Below are 13445 nucleotides of genomic sequence, written 5' to 3' on the forward strand. Positions count from 1 at the left end.
CTGCTGCTCTTGCCTTGTATGATCTCGGAGCATCAACGTAACTCTGAATTCATATATCACATGGGAGTCAACAGTCAACACCAAAGTCGATCATAGTAAGTTGACTCGATTCTTTCATCATAGTTTGACCAGTGAAGTCAAATGTTGACTTTAGTTGACCAAGTATTTCCTGGGTTGACCAGGAATTGTTAACGTTGACCAAATTTAACCAATATTCGACTAATTCTCGAATGACTCGAAAATAGCCTAACTTAAACTATCAAACGATATTAAGCATGTGTTCAACACACTCTGAATCGTTTCGATGACATTTATATTTTTACTGACACATTTCTAATTTAGACGAATTCTCAATTTTTGAATCAGGAGAGAATCAGAACTTCTACTACTTGTCGTAACTGAATGTTACGTTTTAATCATCGTCATTTTAAATAAGTGTTGTTTTTCACTAAGTTACCATAGGTTAAAGTCAAACAGTAAAATAGTAAAACTTTTTAACAAATAGTAAAAAGGTAAGTTAGGATAAAATCATAAATAGTAAAAGTCAAACAGTAACTTTCTGTCAAGGGCAGTTTAGTAACTTCACATTGTGGTAAAACAGTGAAAAAGTAAGTTTGTAACAACCAAGATTTTCACCTTATCACTCCAATCCTATTTCCGGCCTCCAAAACCAACTCCGATCAAGCCTAAACTAACATGGAATTCACTCAGAAGCTTCTGAACAAATCATCAACCACCAAATCGACAGAACATAAGTAAAGCGAAAGATATTGCTACCTCCACAAGTCATCAATTTCAAACCGGGGTTGTTGCATCGTGTGCCCCAAATTCTAGTCACCTGTGTTGCTCCAACATTGCTCCAAAGCTCCTGCTTCACGTCTGGGCCATCCTCAAGCTCGTCTCACCATTCAGAGAAGGAGAATAAAGGATCGTCAGAGTTGTGGACGTCATAACATAAAAGGGACAGAGAAAGGAAGAGAGATTTAGGTTTCAATTCCAGAATTTAAATGAAGAATTGGATTGGGTCATTGTAAAGATGACTTGACTTAACAAAATAAGTTAGAAAAGCTCACTGGATTTTGAGAACTATCAGAATTCACCGACTACATACCCCTGCCTCTATTTCGAAATGTCAAAAATGGAATCTCAAGGGTGATCGATGGGTATAGAAATGAGGAGAAGAGATTGGCGAGTGTGATGGTGACGATGCATGTCAGGTTTTGGCCGGAACGGCGGAGGCGCGACGCCAAAAAGCGGCGGTGGTCTGGGTTCGGTGGAAGAGAAAAGAGAGAGAGCTCTCTCTGTGTTGTCGAAATAAGGAAGAAAGAGAGAGTGAAATGGGTTTTAAGAAAAAGAGGGTTTGAACCCGGGTATTGGGCTCGGGTCATGAGTTAGAGAATTGAGCTTCTACAAGCCCTAAAAGCAAAACCCAATGTAGAAATACATTTTCAGAAATTGTAAAACGAAGTACAATTTAAGAATTCGTAAAAACAAAATCGAGCTCAGAAAAATATTTCCGAACTTGTGGCAACGTGTAGTTTAAAAATTAATGTATTAAACTACGTTTTCGACATTTAAGATAAATGCCGATTAATAATTCCTAATATGTCGGTAATTGAGATTAGAAATCTTAGGTATTACAACTTCAGCTCTACAAAAAGAGTTAAACTCCTTGACCAAGATGTCTTCCTTAATTGGGGACTTAAGGGACTTGTTGTGGGACATACCTGAATAAATTATTCGCTAAGAAGCATGGACACGGTAGTTTCCCCACGTATTGCGTGTTAGATACGGACAAGACACGGATATGTTCGGACACACAAGAATACGTTCGGACACGCAAGAATACGTTCGGACACGCGGCTCTAGTTTGGACACAATTTGGACACATCGTATCCTATGGACATGCGAATCCTTTGCCTGTGAAGAATTTTTTCTGTCCTTGTCGATCATGCACTGTTCTTATTCTTTGAAACCGATGAGGCAATCGTTGTTGAGAGTCGCACACATGAGGCCATCAAGGTTAAGCCAAAGAACCGGGTTAATTCTTTGTTAGAATTGTTGTTGATATTGAAAGTTCTTTGAAGGTTTGCGGTGGGTTTGACGTGGTGCCGTAAAGGATGAGGATGTTGGCAAACGAAGGTGGGGTTTTTATCCATGCGGGGATGGAGGTTGAATAGGAAGGAATTTTGGGATCTGATGTTGATTTGTAAACTTGCATCAATCGATTCTCTTTCTTCTTTCGAATCAAGAATACCCAAGTTTTTGAAGTAAGAATTAAGAGGGAAAAGAGAGAGGACCCTTAACTTATAAAGAGGCATGATCTTGAGTGTCTGGTTTTGAAATTTACCATGGCTTGATCGAAAAAAAGAGACAGATGCATGTCAAAACTCAAAACAACTTCTCACTGGGTAGATCTGAAGCTCGTAGTTGAGATTTAAGAAGGATAGAGTCGAGAGGGGGTTGGGTTAGTGGGTTTTTCTTCGTCATGTGTTCTTCTCAATTAGGCGGTTGTGGTATATAAAAAAGTTGTGAGGTCATTCTGCATAATGAGGAAGAAGATAAAAGGAAATTGATATTTATGATATTAATTACCAATTACACTCACAACCTTTGATTGCACGTACCAAATTTGACTATCATTTGACTTTAATAACCCCAAAATGTATTCATTCATTAATGGTTCTCTATCAATATTTTACACTCGTGTTCATGTTCTTTGTCAAATAAATTAATAATTATATGATTTTATTATAAAACAGTAAAAACAATATACCGTAAATTTATATAGTTATATTTATATATTAAATATAATTTTTAATTAACGTATTCATCATGTGTCCGTATTTAAAAAAAATCAAAATACTGTGTCAACGTATCGAATCATGTCCAATACGGACACTCATGTCCGTGTCCGTCCTTCATAGATTATTCGTGCTCGAGCATATGTAACCCAAACCCCTCCTAAAGTTCCCGAACACCCATTTTGGCATATGCACAGCTCCAGTCGTGTGCATCGACGCTCACACATAGGGTATGACGTGCCCATGTAGTTTTCACCAGTTATTGAAAGCGTAGTGTGTTTTCCACATTTATAAAGAGGGTTCTGAAACCTCCCAAGTAAGGTAAGTGACCCCTTCCCAACCTTTTTCCTCCAGAAAATCACATGATTATTGCTGACACCCTCAGGTCGTCTTACCCTCTAAACCCTTTCATATGTCTTAGAGGAAGCAGTACAGGCGGAAGAAGTGATATGTACGTAACCCGTCAACCCCAAAACATGTATCACCACCACTATCATGATTTTGTTTACCTAGCATGATTAACATCTATCTTTTTAAAATCTATGGGTGATTGCCTTGCTATACCACTATATTTTTCTTGAAGGCAATATCTGCAATACTGATATTTTGGATTGATTTTGCAATGATCTAAAACCCTTAATTTCAACTCAAGAGTCAACTTTTCTACATTTGACACAATTTATATGCTTCCTGTTTAGCTGAACTCATTATCCAAAGTATAGTATATAAGTCAATATAATGAATGAAACGTGGTCCTTTGTTTGAAGTAAAATCTTAGATCTTAGCATTATACTCAATAGACATATGGAAGTTGTTTTTGATATGGAGCATACTTTTTTTTGAATCCATGGTCAAATAATATTTATGTTCTACAAATAATTTAAAAGATAATACACCTGAAAGCTGACAATTAGACTTACCTCTTAGGGCTCACAAATTTAATCTAAAGCAACTTGACATACAAATGTAAGGTACACCCACCTTTCAAGACAACGAAGTATCAGAAATTACAGTGCTAGAGAAGATTAGGGAATAAAAAGAACGAAAAAAAAATCTCTACACACACTAGCCAAATGGATTCAGTTCATCTTATTTGATGGAGAATAGATGTCCACCTTTTTACTAAATCACATCATTCATGCCCACTTAAAAGCTGTGCAAGACCAAGTAGTGCCAGCCCATAGCCTAGCAGGCCCAACAACCGACGCACCAAAGTCCATTTGAGAACCCAACCTAACATCTCGCGATGCCTTCAGCGACCACCGGCAACAGTCATCAACTCTAATATCCCATACACCATTGTTGACATCCAGCAAACCCTTGCGCGCCGCCGCAAAAATTGCCCCAGCTAATAGCCGACCAGATGAGCATACTAAGGCCTGCCATTTTCTCCATCGACAAGCAATTGATATTGATTTGTCGATCTCTAGCAGACATGTAGGGAAGGAGTGATATTTTAATGGATCAAACACATATTGGTTGATATTACCGGATTCTTGAAACAAATCTATTATAATCATGTTTTAAAAAGCGAATGCACATCTCAAATCGTTTTCTGGAGGCCTTCAGTCTTAAAACTTGAGACGCATAAGGCATAAAACTTATGTTATAAAAAATTAGTAGTTAAATGTGTAAATATATAATTATACACATAAAAAAATATATATACATAAGAACTTACAAATTTATTGCATTTAGATATAATGAAATTCATAATCTACACATTTAAGATAGTTTTCATTAAATTAAACGCATTATATAAATAAATATAAAAAAATACTCAAAAAGATTATTTTTAAGACGTAGTAAAATACGTAAAAAACGTAACATAAGACGTAAAAAACGTAAGCTTTTTAAGTCTCGGTACCCAGACCGAAAAACAGATGCGTTATGTAAATAACTTTAAGCTTTTTAAACCTCAGTCGAGCATTAAAATGAGTTTTTTAAAACATTGATTATAGTTGTTATCATGACAACGACAGAATGACCTTTCCCATGCTTGCCTCGGCATGAGAACAAAAGTCGAGGGTCAGTATAACAAGGCCTCTCCTATCCATCATGTCTCGTAAGCTTTATTATTACACCACATCGTATAGAAAGATCTTCTATCTATACATAGTGACAATACCTTAAATAAAGGCCAATTTGAGCAACAGATTAGAAGAAAAGCACACAACAACAAAACAAAAACAAAAAAACAAGAAACAAAATCAAATCAAACATAAACTAACGAATAAAGGATATGCATCTTAAATGGCATCAGACGATGGGAAAAGCTTTTCCAGCTTAATGTTTGAAAGAATTCGGTTTGGGTCTAACTCCATTCGTGCTTTGTTGTAGGCGTCGACTGGAAAACGCTTCCTTAGCCTTGCCTGTAAAGCGGTAAGCTGTTCTTTGTCCTTTGGAACCTGTTCAAGGAATGAGTAGGTAAAATTAAAAAGCAGCTTGATTGGTTTAATAATAAACTTAAATGTGTAGATGTAGCCCAAATTTTGACTTTATTCACTGGCAAAATCCCATGAATGGTTGCATATATGAGAAACCAAATTCCAGGTGCCATTTAAAAAGAACATAATAATAATGATAAATGATTAATCATACTTCAAAATGTATTTACTACCTCAATCTTGGCCCAGTGTTCATAACAAGAATACGTATCCCACAACCGTATCTGGGTTAGATGCCTGTAGTGGAAAAACTCTTCTGTAATATCCTTTCTTTGGCGGGCATCTGTTGTTGGAAGATACATGATTATGCCAACCTGATACAAATTAAAAACAATGTTATTGGTAGTAGTCGGTGACACTTAATAAAAGAGGTCAGTAATCCAGAGGTGTTGGATACAAATAAAGCCTAAACCCAACTCAAATCATCCCTTGAAGTTCTTTTCCTCATACGTCTAATGTTTTTAACTTAAAACTCAATTGAGTTGGACAGAAAGAAGTGATTCAGGAAGATGTCATACGCATGGAATTTTTTGCACGGAGGAGTGAATTCTGTATTGTACGCATGCAAATTAACATCCTCTCGAGCTCGAACAGACTCTAATGACACTGAGTAAATTAAATGGCTTATATTCAAACTGCTTACCAAAATCATATTGACACAGTGACTCTCCCTGAAACTAAAACCTTCAATCATATGGTGCAACTACACATGTTTTTTTTTTTTCAAGTGAAATCAGTAAATTTTGTAAACTATGTACGCCAAGATGCACTTATCTATCATTACCACTAGTACCTTTATATCTGAAGATGCATACTACAAATTAACAAAGGACAAAAGGAATAGCGGTTCATGAATTTACCCATGAAAATATATCATCCTCTCTTGAGCTTGAAGCTGGACTCATGGGGCTCTTACTGCTGGCTGTCCAACGCTGCTCTATTGGAGCAGGTGCAGGGATCTCTTCTTTCTCTATTAGCCGTTTTAGATCTTCAATGTATTCAAGGTCTTTCATGCTGGGTTTGGCAATGGTTCCAGCTGGAAAGCAAGTCTCCGAAACCCACTGTTGGCCACCACAATCAAAGCCCAGAATTTCATCACTCCATCCTACTCTGTATCCCTCAGACTTCGTCCAGAACTCTGCCTCAGCTTGATTCACTTTCACGATATGATCTTTGTTGAGAGGATTTAGGGCAAGGAGTTTATCACGCAACTCTGTAAAAGAGAGCTCATTTATATCTACACTGTTGTCTGGAACTACTCTGCATTTATTGCATGAATGGTTGACCACAATTAGCAAATGAATTTACACAATAGCAAAAATGGAATGTACTGCTATAAACAAAGAAGAACAAAATACTGGTCACTTCTTGTATTTTAAGAGTCTCGACAGTTTACTTCTCATATTTTCAATTTCAACCAATCACTCCTACAATTTAATATCACACAATTTGGTCCTATCATTAATTGTCTGCTTAGTTTTGCTGTCAATTTGCTAAACTGAAATCTTTTTTATGCCAACTCAACCAGTTATGTCCATATTATCCTCATCTATCTTAAACTGAAAATTCTCAGATTCATCAAGAGCGTGCCAGCAGGGTGACCACAGTCTCAGTCACCAACATGGGCATAAACTAACCTCCTCTAAGTCTTCTCTAACCTCACTTTCTGGTCTCAGTCTTCTTCACAATCAAAACAATCTCCAAATCTCCCACTCTCTTCCAACAGACTCTATTCTCTCCATAGGCATCTCCGCCACCAACAAACCATCAAAATCAAATATCAAGGACTTCACCTTCTCCACCTAAATCATCAAAATCAGACCTTTTGATATGAGCAGGGCATATGCTTAATCTTCATTACAACCCAAGATGCTCATTAATAGATAAAGAGTTGTTAGCTTTGGAAGAACGAACCATTCCCCGGTGCTCATCGCTTTTCGGCGCATCCTCATCAGCATAGGCTTTGGATTCTACCACGAACTTATTCACATCATCCCCGTTCGGGTCAACCACGTCCACCTCCGCCACCACTAGCTCTCCTCTCTTCACCTCCATTCCTGCTTATTCACCGTCAGCATTGTTTGGGATTACCGCTCAGTTCAGCTCAACCTCTTCCGCTGTGTCACTGTTGTTTGGGACCACTGCTCATTTTGGCTCAACCTCATCGTCGCCGCCGCCACCCTCTACCACCACTCCAAACTTGTTTGGAAGCTCTGCTCCGTTGTTTGGAATGTCATCTTTGAATATGTACTCTTAACCAGTTGGGTAATCAATTATGGAAGAAGTTAAAATTTCCTTTCTTTTGTTTCCATATGGAGGAGGCATCTGGGTTTGGAGCTGCAGTAGTGATACAGAAGGAGGATTTTGCATTTGGGGTCTGCCATGGTGGTGGAGGATGGGTTTTTGATTTGTGTCTTGGGTAAGAGTGAAGGTTATAATCAACATTTCACATTCTGATATGGTCTAAATCTAGTATTTAACAGACATTTTTAACAGATGTAAACAGAATGGAGCAATTGATCCAAAATTGAGTATGAGGAGTGATTGGTTGAAATTGAAAGAATGAGGAGTAAACTGTCGAAACTCTTAAAATAGTGACCAGTATTTTGTTTAACAAAGAATCACAAACTAACTGAGGAAGAAAAGAGAGTGAGAACATGGTGCAAAGCTTAACAGAACAATATTAAACGAAGCAATACACATGAAAAATTAAGGAAATCAAGCTATTTCAATCCCCATTACAGAAAACGTATCCCTTTGGTACAATTGAGGAACTTGTAATGAAGGAATTTGTTCTTCACCTTCACAGATTCCAATTAACTACCCTACCGGAATACCCAAAGAAACAAAGAATATGACATTTTTTTCTAGTGAGGAAACAAGACCAATGAGTGAATAATGAAATCAAAGACTATCATTACGTTTTAGAGAGAGAACCAGGAAATGATGTTTATGGAAGACACTACAAGGTCGCAGACTCACAGTTCCCAAACAAAGCATCCATGAGCAAAGACTATTATGGTAAAAAATGATTGAACAATGAGAGGAGGCCCTCCCAAAATTAATTTCTTCACTATTGTGAAAAAACAAACTGCAGTGACAGATAAGAGTCCTCATCTCATTGCAAAATGAACTTTTCAGTGACCTTTAAAAAACTATCATACAATCCTTTAAAAGGCCAACTTTTGATCAAAGTCATAAGATTCTCATTACATCATGCTAGAGCAAATTCTTCTCTAAAGCCTGCTCAGATCCCATTTATCTATATGAGGGAAATGATTCGTGATAAGGATTGCCTAAGTACTTAATCCTCTTTCAATTTAGCCTGAGACACAATCTTCCAAATTACGTAACAGAATTGATCCACTTAGCCTCAAGAAAATCAAACATCTTTTGTTAAAGCCTTTAGGAAGAGGAGGATAAATACAAGGTCCGCCATATAAAGGTTCTCTATGTCTTAACATTGACGTTTTTTTTTTCTTGTATTATGAACCATGAAAACCAACTGCAAAAGTGAAATTAGGTCCGCTGCTAACCATTTACAGGCTTTGAATGGCCCACACGTTTTGTTCCCTATTAACTACAAGTCTTGTACACGAAAATCATCAACCGCATTTCTCCATCTATGACCAAAATCCTTAATAATAATTAAAAAAAAATCTAGGAAGCCCTGCTCAATAGAACCAAATACCTACTTTGCAGACATTTAGTACTACTTGACCCATAGTAACCATCTTATCAATAGAACTACCCAATCTCATCATTTAAAGTTCTTGACTAGGGCTGGCCATATATCGGTTCGGTTCAGTTTTTGTTCCAAACCGAAACCGAACCGTTTTAATCGAAACTGAAACCATTCACGGAATTGATTTAGTATGAACCGAAACAATTGGTTTAACCGAAATATGCAAAATTTTAAAACTTTGTAAGAGGTGAGACTCGAACACCTAACCTTTTTGGGTAGGAGGTGATGCCACAAACGACTACATCACACGCACTTCTTAGTAATAACTAAGTAAAGATTATATTTATTCCCATTTTGATAGATATTTTCAATAAAACATCCAAATGTCAATGCTGGAATTCAAACTCCTAACCTAGAATATAACAAGCATGCACTTTACCAACTGCACTAGACAATTTTATATGTTTTGTTTTGTTATTGTTTGTTAATACCCATTATTTATTATTTTTTAAATTATTAAATTAAATTCGGTCGGTTCGGTTCGGTTTTAACGGTCGGTTTGATCACCTAAACCATTTTCAAACCGTTTAAACCGGTTTTGGTTTGGTTTTCTTCATTCTCCAAACTACATCTCTTCGGTTCGGTTATCCGGACCACATTTTCATTTCGGTTTGACCAGTTTTTCTTGTTTAATTCGGTTTATGCCCACCCCTAATCTTGATGTTCTTGACAAACAAACTGCAGTTCGTCAACTACGTCAAGTCAAGGATTATTTTCCAACTAATGGGTTGACTAAAAATATTTTTGGTCATCACTATGTATAGTAGAAAACTACAGATTAGTTACTACTGGTGTTTTGTCTATTTTGCCTGAAGACTGAATAGAATCCCTTCCTAAACCAAAGAATGTACATTTCTGTAAGACAACTTTAAAAGATTTTGTTCCCCAATACAGTATGTCATTTAGCTCAAGTAGTACATACTTGTAACCTTTGCTTGACTGTGTTTGATCATTATTTTCTCCAGCTTGGAGGTTCTTTTGAAAAGAGTAATTTGGAAAACTAGGAAATAAATTCATTCAGAACTTGATTTTAGACTACTGAAACCAAGCTGTAATTGTCAAGACTCTCGCTAACTGCATTGACTAACTTAATTACTTCCTTGACAAATGCTTAGTAAAAAAGCATCTAAGACAATCACATGTCACTTTTTTTTATGAGACGAAACCCAATAACATAGTGAAACTTTCTAACTATTTGCATGCTCCTTGCCAAAAGAAAACTGAAAATGAGAATACAAATAACAAAAGGGCAATAAAAAATAAGACAAGATGTTCATCGCAAGCAGCTTATAACTGAGTCACAAAGGAATAATTATCCCCTTCTATGTTCCCTTGTAGATTCTATAAATGAAAAAGGATGTTGGACAACTGTACCTGTACTTCCTGAGGCTCTCTCTGTATAGATCACGAACATGCTGAATGGCTTCATCCGCTGTGAATTTTGGTTTGAACTTAGGCGGACCTTTCCATTTAGAGACAGGGTTGCACGTTACAACCACAACAGTGTCGGTATATGGAATATAGAGATACTTCACATGTTTGTTCTCAGAAAGCAATTTCCTGACGATAAAGAAAAAATAATCTTTAACCTGTGTGAAACAAATGGATCCTGTATCATTCATTGCTCATTTATATTGTGTAATACTCAGTACATTAAACACGTAGCCAGTGGTAATATGAATAAGAAAGAGACAAATGTGGAAAACGGTCTGAATTTGTAGCTAAGGAACAAGATCTATCTAAAGATATAAGCACCTTAAAGTGCAGTGTGTGGTTGCCAATTGTTTTTTTCATAGAATGTAGTGCTCAATATTTTCTAGATCATTAACAAAATATTTCCATGATTTTTTCAGCACTCGGTTCAAGTGTTATACCATCCAACAGATTATTGAAAGACCCCATGCTACCGACTAATTATATGTTCTCTAAATCCACCAACATTTTCATAAGAATTGATGTAGCCAACTCAATGAAAAGACTAACTCATTACTTGTGATTTTTCTTGATTTCTTCCATGTTAGAAACAATAGTGTGCTCCACAAGCTCCTGTCTCTCAACACATTGGATGGTAACTTCGGAAACAACTCCAAGACCGCCCAGGCCGCAGCGAGCTAAATAAAACAGCTCCGGATCTTTCTCCTTGGAGACTTCTATCGTTCCTTTAGCAGGAGTGACCAATTTCATGCTGATCACCTGCTCATCGATTGGCGGCAGCCTGGCACCAGTACCATGTGCACCCACCTAAAACATAGAAACATAAACACATAAACAAGATATGAGAATGAAGAATGTAAAGGCGAGAAAAGCAAAGCAGACCTGGACAATGCCACCAATCTGCTGCTCCCTAATGGAGGCAAAGTTTTGCAGAGTAAGGCCTTGGTCCTTAATCCCATCAACCAACTGCTGGACCCTGATCCCAGCTTGCACTCTGACTCTCTTGCTCTCCTTATCCACCTCCAGAACCTTATCCATGAGGGCTAAATTGACCATCCCAGCCCTGGACAGCCCAATCCCATTGGGGGACAGTCCAGACCCGACGGGGCGAATTCTGTACTTGTTCTCGTTGGCCTCCTTGACTACCTTCTCGAGCTCCTGGAGGGTCTCGGGCTGGTGGAAAACCCGGGTCTGGACCTCGTGGGTCCCGCTCCAGTTGGAGACGGTGTGGAGCTCCTCGGGGAGAGGGGCGTAGCGGAAGATTTGAGCCTTTTTGTGCTTGGCGTCGTCGGGAAATGGGAAGGAGTAGTAGGTGGCGGCGCCGCAGAATAACACGAGGGCTGTGTAGCCCATGTACTTGCGGAGCTCGGAGGCTGATGCCGGCGACGGCGAGGGTGTGGGTGGTGGTGGAGCATTGCAGAATGCACGGCGTGTTGGGTTTTTAACGGTGGGAGTGAGATTTCTGGGGAGGAGGGATTGGAGTGAGCGTTTGAGAGTGAGAGCTCTCTGCATTTTCGTATCTGCGTCTTTTACTTTTGGGGGTGTCCTTCAGTTTTCGGGTTTATCGCTGAATTGTGAGGACCCAGGGTTTATTGGTCAACTCACACTCGCTTCTTATTTTATAGAGGGCAGTCAGGGCATGGAGCATGCTTCTATGGTTTTGGCAATACAGGTACATCAAAATCAAACAAAATAAAAAAAAATACGTATCAAAACATAGAGGCGTGGAGTGTGCTTTCACAAACCAGAGATTACATAATGACGATAAGCAATCAAACTAAAGATTACAGAATACAGATGCTTAGTGTTATGCTTGGAGCAAACAGGGCTTGCTCACCATAATTGATTTTTTTTATTATTTTACCATTATACTCCTCAAAAATTACTTTAAAATGAAATGTATGTTTGAGGATGAAATACTTGTATATTATTGAATGATATGGGGGCCTATATATAGGCATTTACAACACCACAATCCCGTAGGATTCGGAGTCCTAATCTACTACGGAGATGCTAATCTATCTCCTAACAGGAAACCTATTAGGCTAAGACACACACAAGGGTAGAATAGTAATTCTCCCGGAACACTCCCCCTTGTGTCGCATGCCTAGGTTGCATGGTGCACACATCGTTGCCTCGGTAAAAACCTTGTCAAGCAAAACAAAAACCTCTTGGGTAAAACAAAAGCTTGATCGAAGGGAAAAAGAGCACAACGCACCAACTACTTAAGGATCTTAACATGTGATGTAGACTCCCCCTGAAGTCTACCAAACTCTAGTGTTCTGATAAGCGACGCATGCCAATGCTCTTCACATGTTTCACAAAAGTAGATTTAGGCAAAGACTTGGTGAACAAATCCGCAACAAATCCCATGTCAAGGGAACCTTTCAAGTATCGAAACAAATGCTTGATTCCATTCCAATGACGTAGCGTGGGTGCGGAGCTAAATCTAGCCAATAAGTTCACTGCGAAAGATATGTCCGGTCTAGTGCATTGAGCAAGATACAATAGTGCCCCAATCGCACTAAGGTATGGGCCATCTCAGCATCGTCGCCACAAGGGGCGCCGGCAACACCACGGCGTACGGTGGTGCCGCCGCCGGCCTCCGTCCCACTGTCAGGGGCGGTGCCAACGTTGCTAGGTCCACGAGCTTGTCTTCCACGCCCGTATTTCGGGACATCCAACCGTGCCGGTACGTTCGCAGCGGGTATGTTTGATCTCGTCACTTTAGCAATATCTACAAAGCCGTCGGGCATCGAATCCGCGACTTTCTGGAGGTCGATAATGCGTTGCACTTCTAACTCACTTTGAGCAGTGCGGGGATCATAATGAGACATAGTGGGGACACACCACGTCAATTCCTGACGTTCATTTGGAATGATAACATTCCCATCTCCCCCTAACGACGGGAAGCATGTCTCATCAAAGTGACAATCTGCAAATCTTGCAGTAAAGAGATCTCCGGTGGTTGGTTCTAAGTAGCGGACAATCGTTGGGGAATTATAGCCAACATAG

General features: G+C 38.8%; 1 protein-coding gene across 1 annotated transcript; it reads right to left on the reverse strand.

Annotated features, from left to right (window-relative positions):
• Positions 1 to 4709: 4709 nt before the first annotated feature.
• On the reverse strand, positions 4710 to 11999 carry LOC126799447 (L-galactono-1,4-lactone dehydrogenase, mitochondrial). Its single transcript, XM_050526652.1, has 6 exons — positions 11313 to 11999; positions 10987 to 11237; positions 10371 to 10556; positions 6112 to 6511; positions 5425 to 5565; positions 4710 to 5212 (listed from the first exon to the last, which is right to left on the reverse strand). The coding sequence occupies exons 1-6, from the start codon at positions 11940 to 11942 to the stop codon at positions 5054 to 5056; spliced, it is 1767 nt and encodes a 588-aa protein (XP_050382609.1). The 5' UTR covers positions 11943 to 11999; the 3' UTR covers positions 4710 to 5053.
• Positions 12000 to 13445: the final 1446 nt, after the last annotated feature.

The sequence above is a fragment of the Argentina anserina genome, chromosome 6, assembly GCF_933775445.1.
Source record: "Argentina anserina chromosome 6, drPotAnse1.1, whole genome shotgun sequence".
NCBI lineage: Eukaryota > Viridiplantae > Streptophyta > Magnoliopsida > Rosales > Rosaceae > Argentina > Argentina anserina.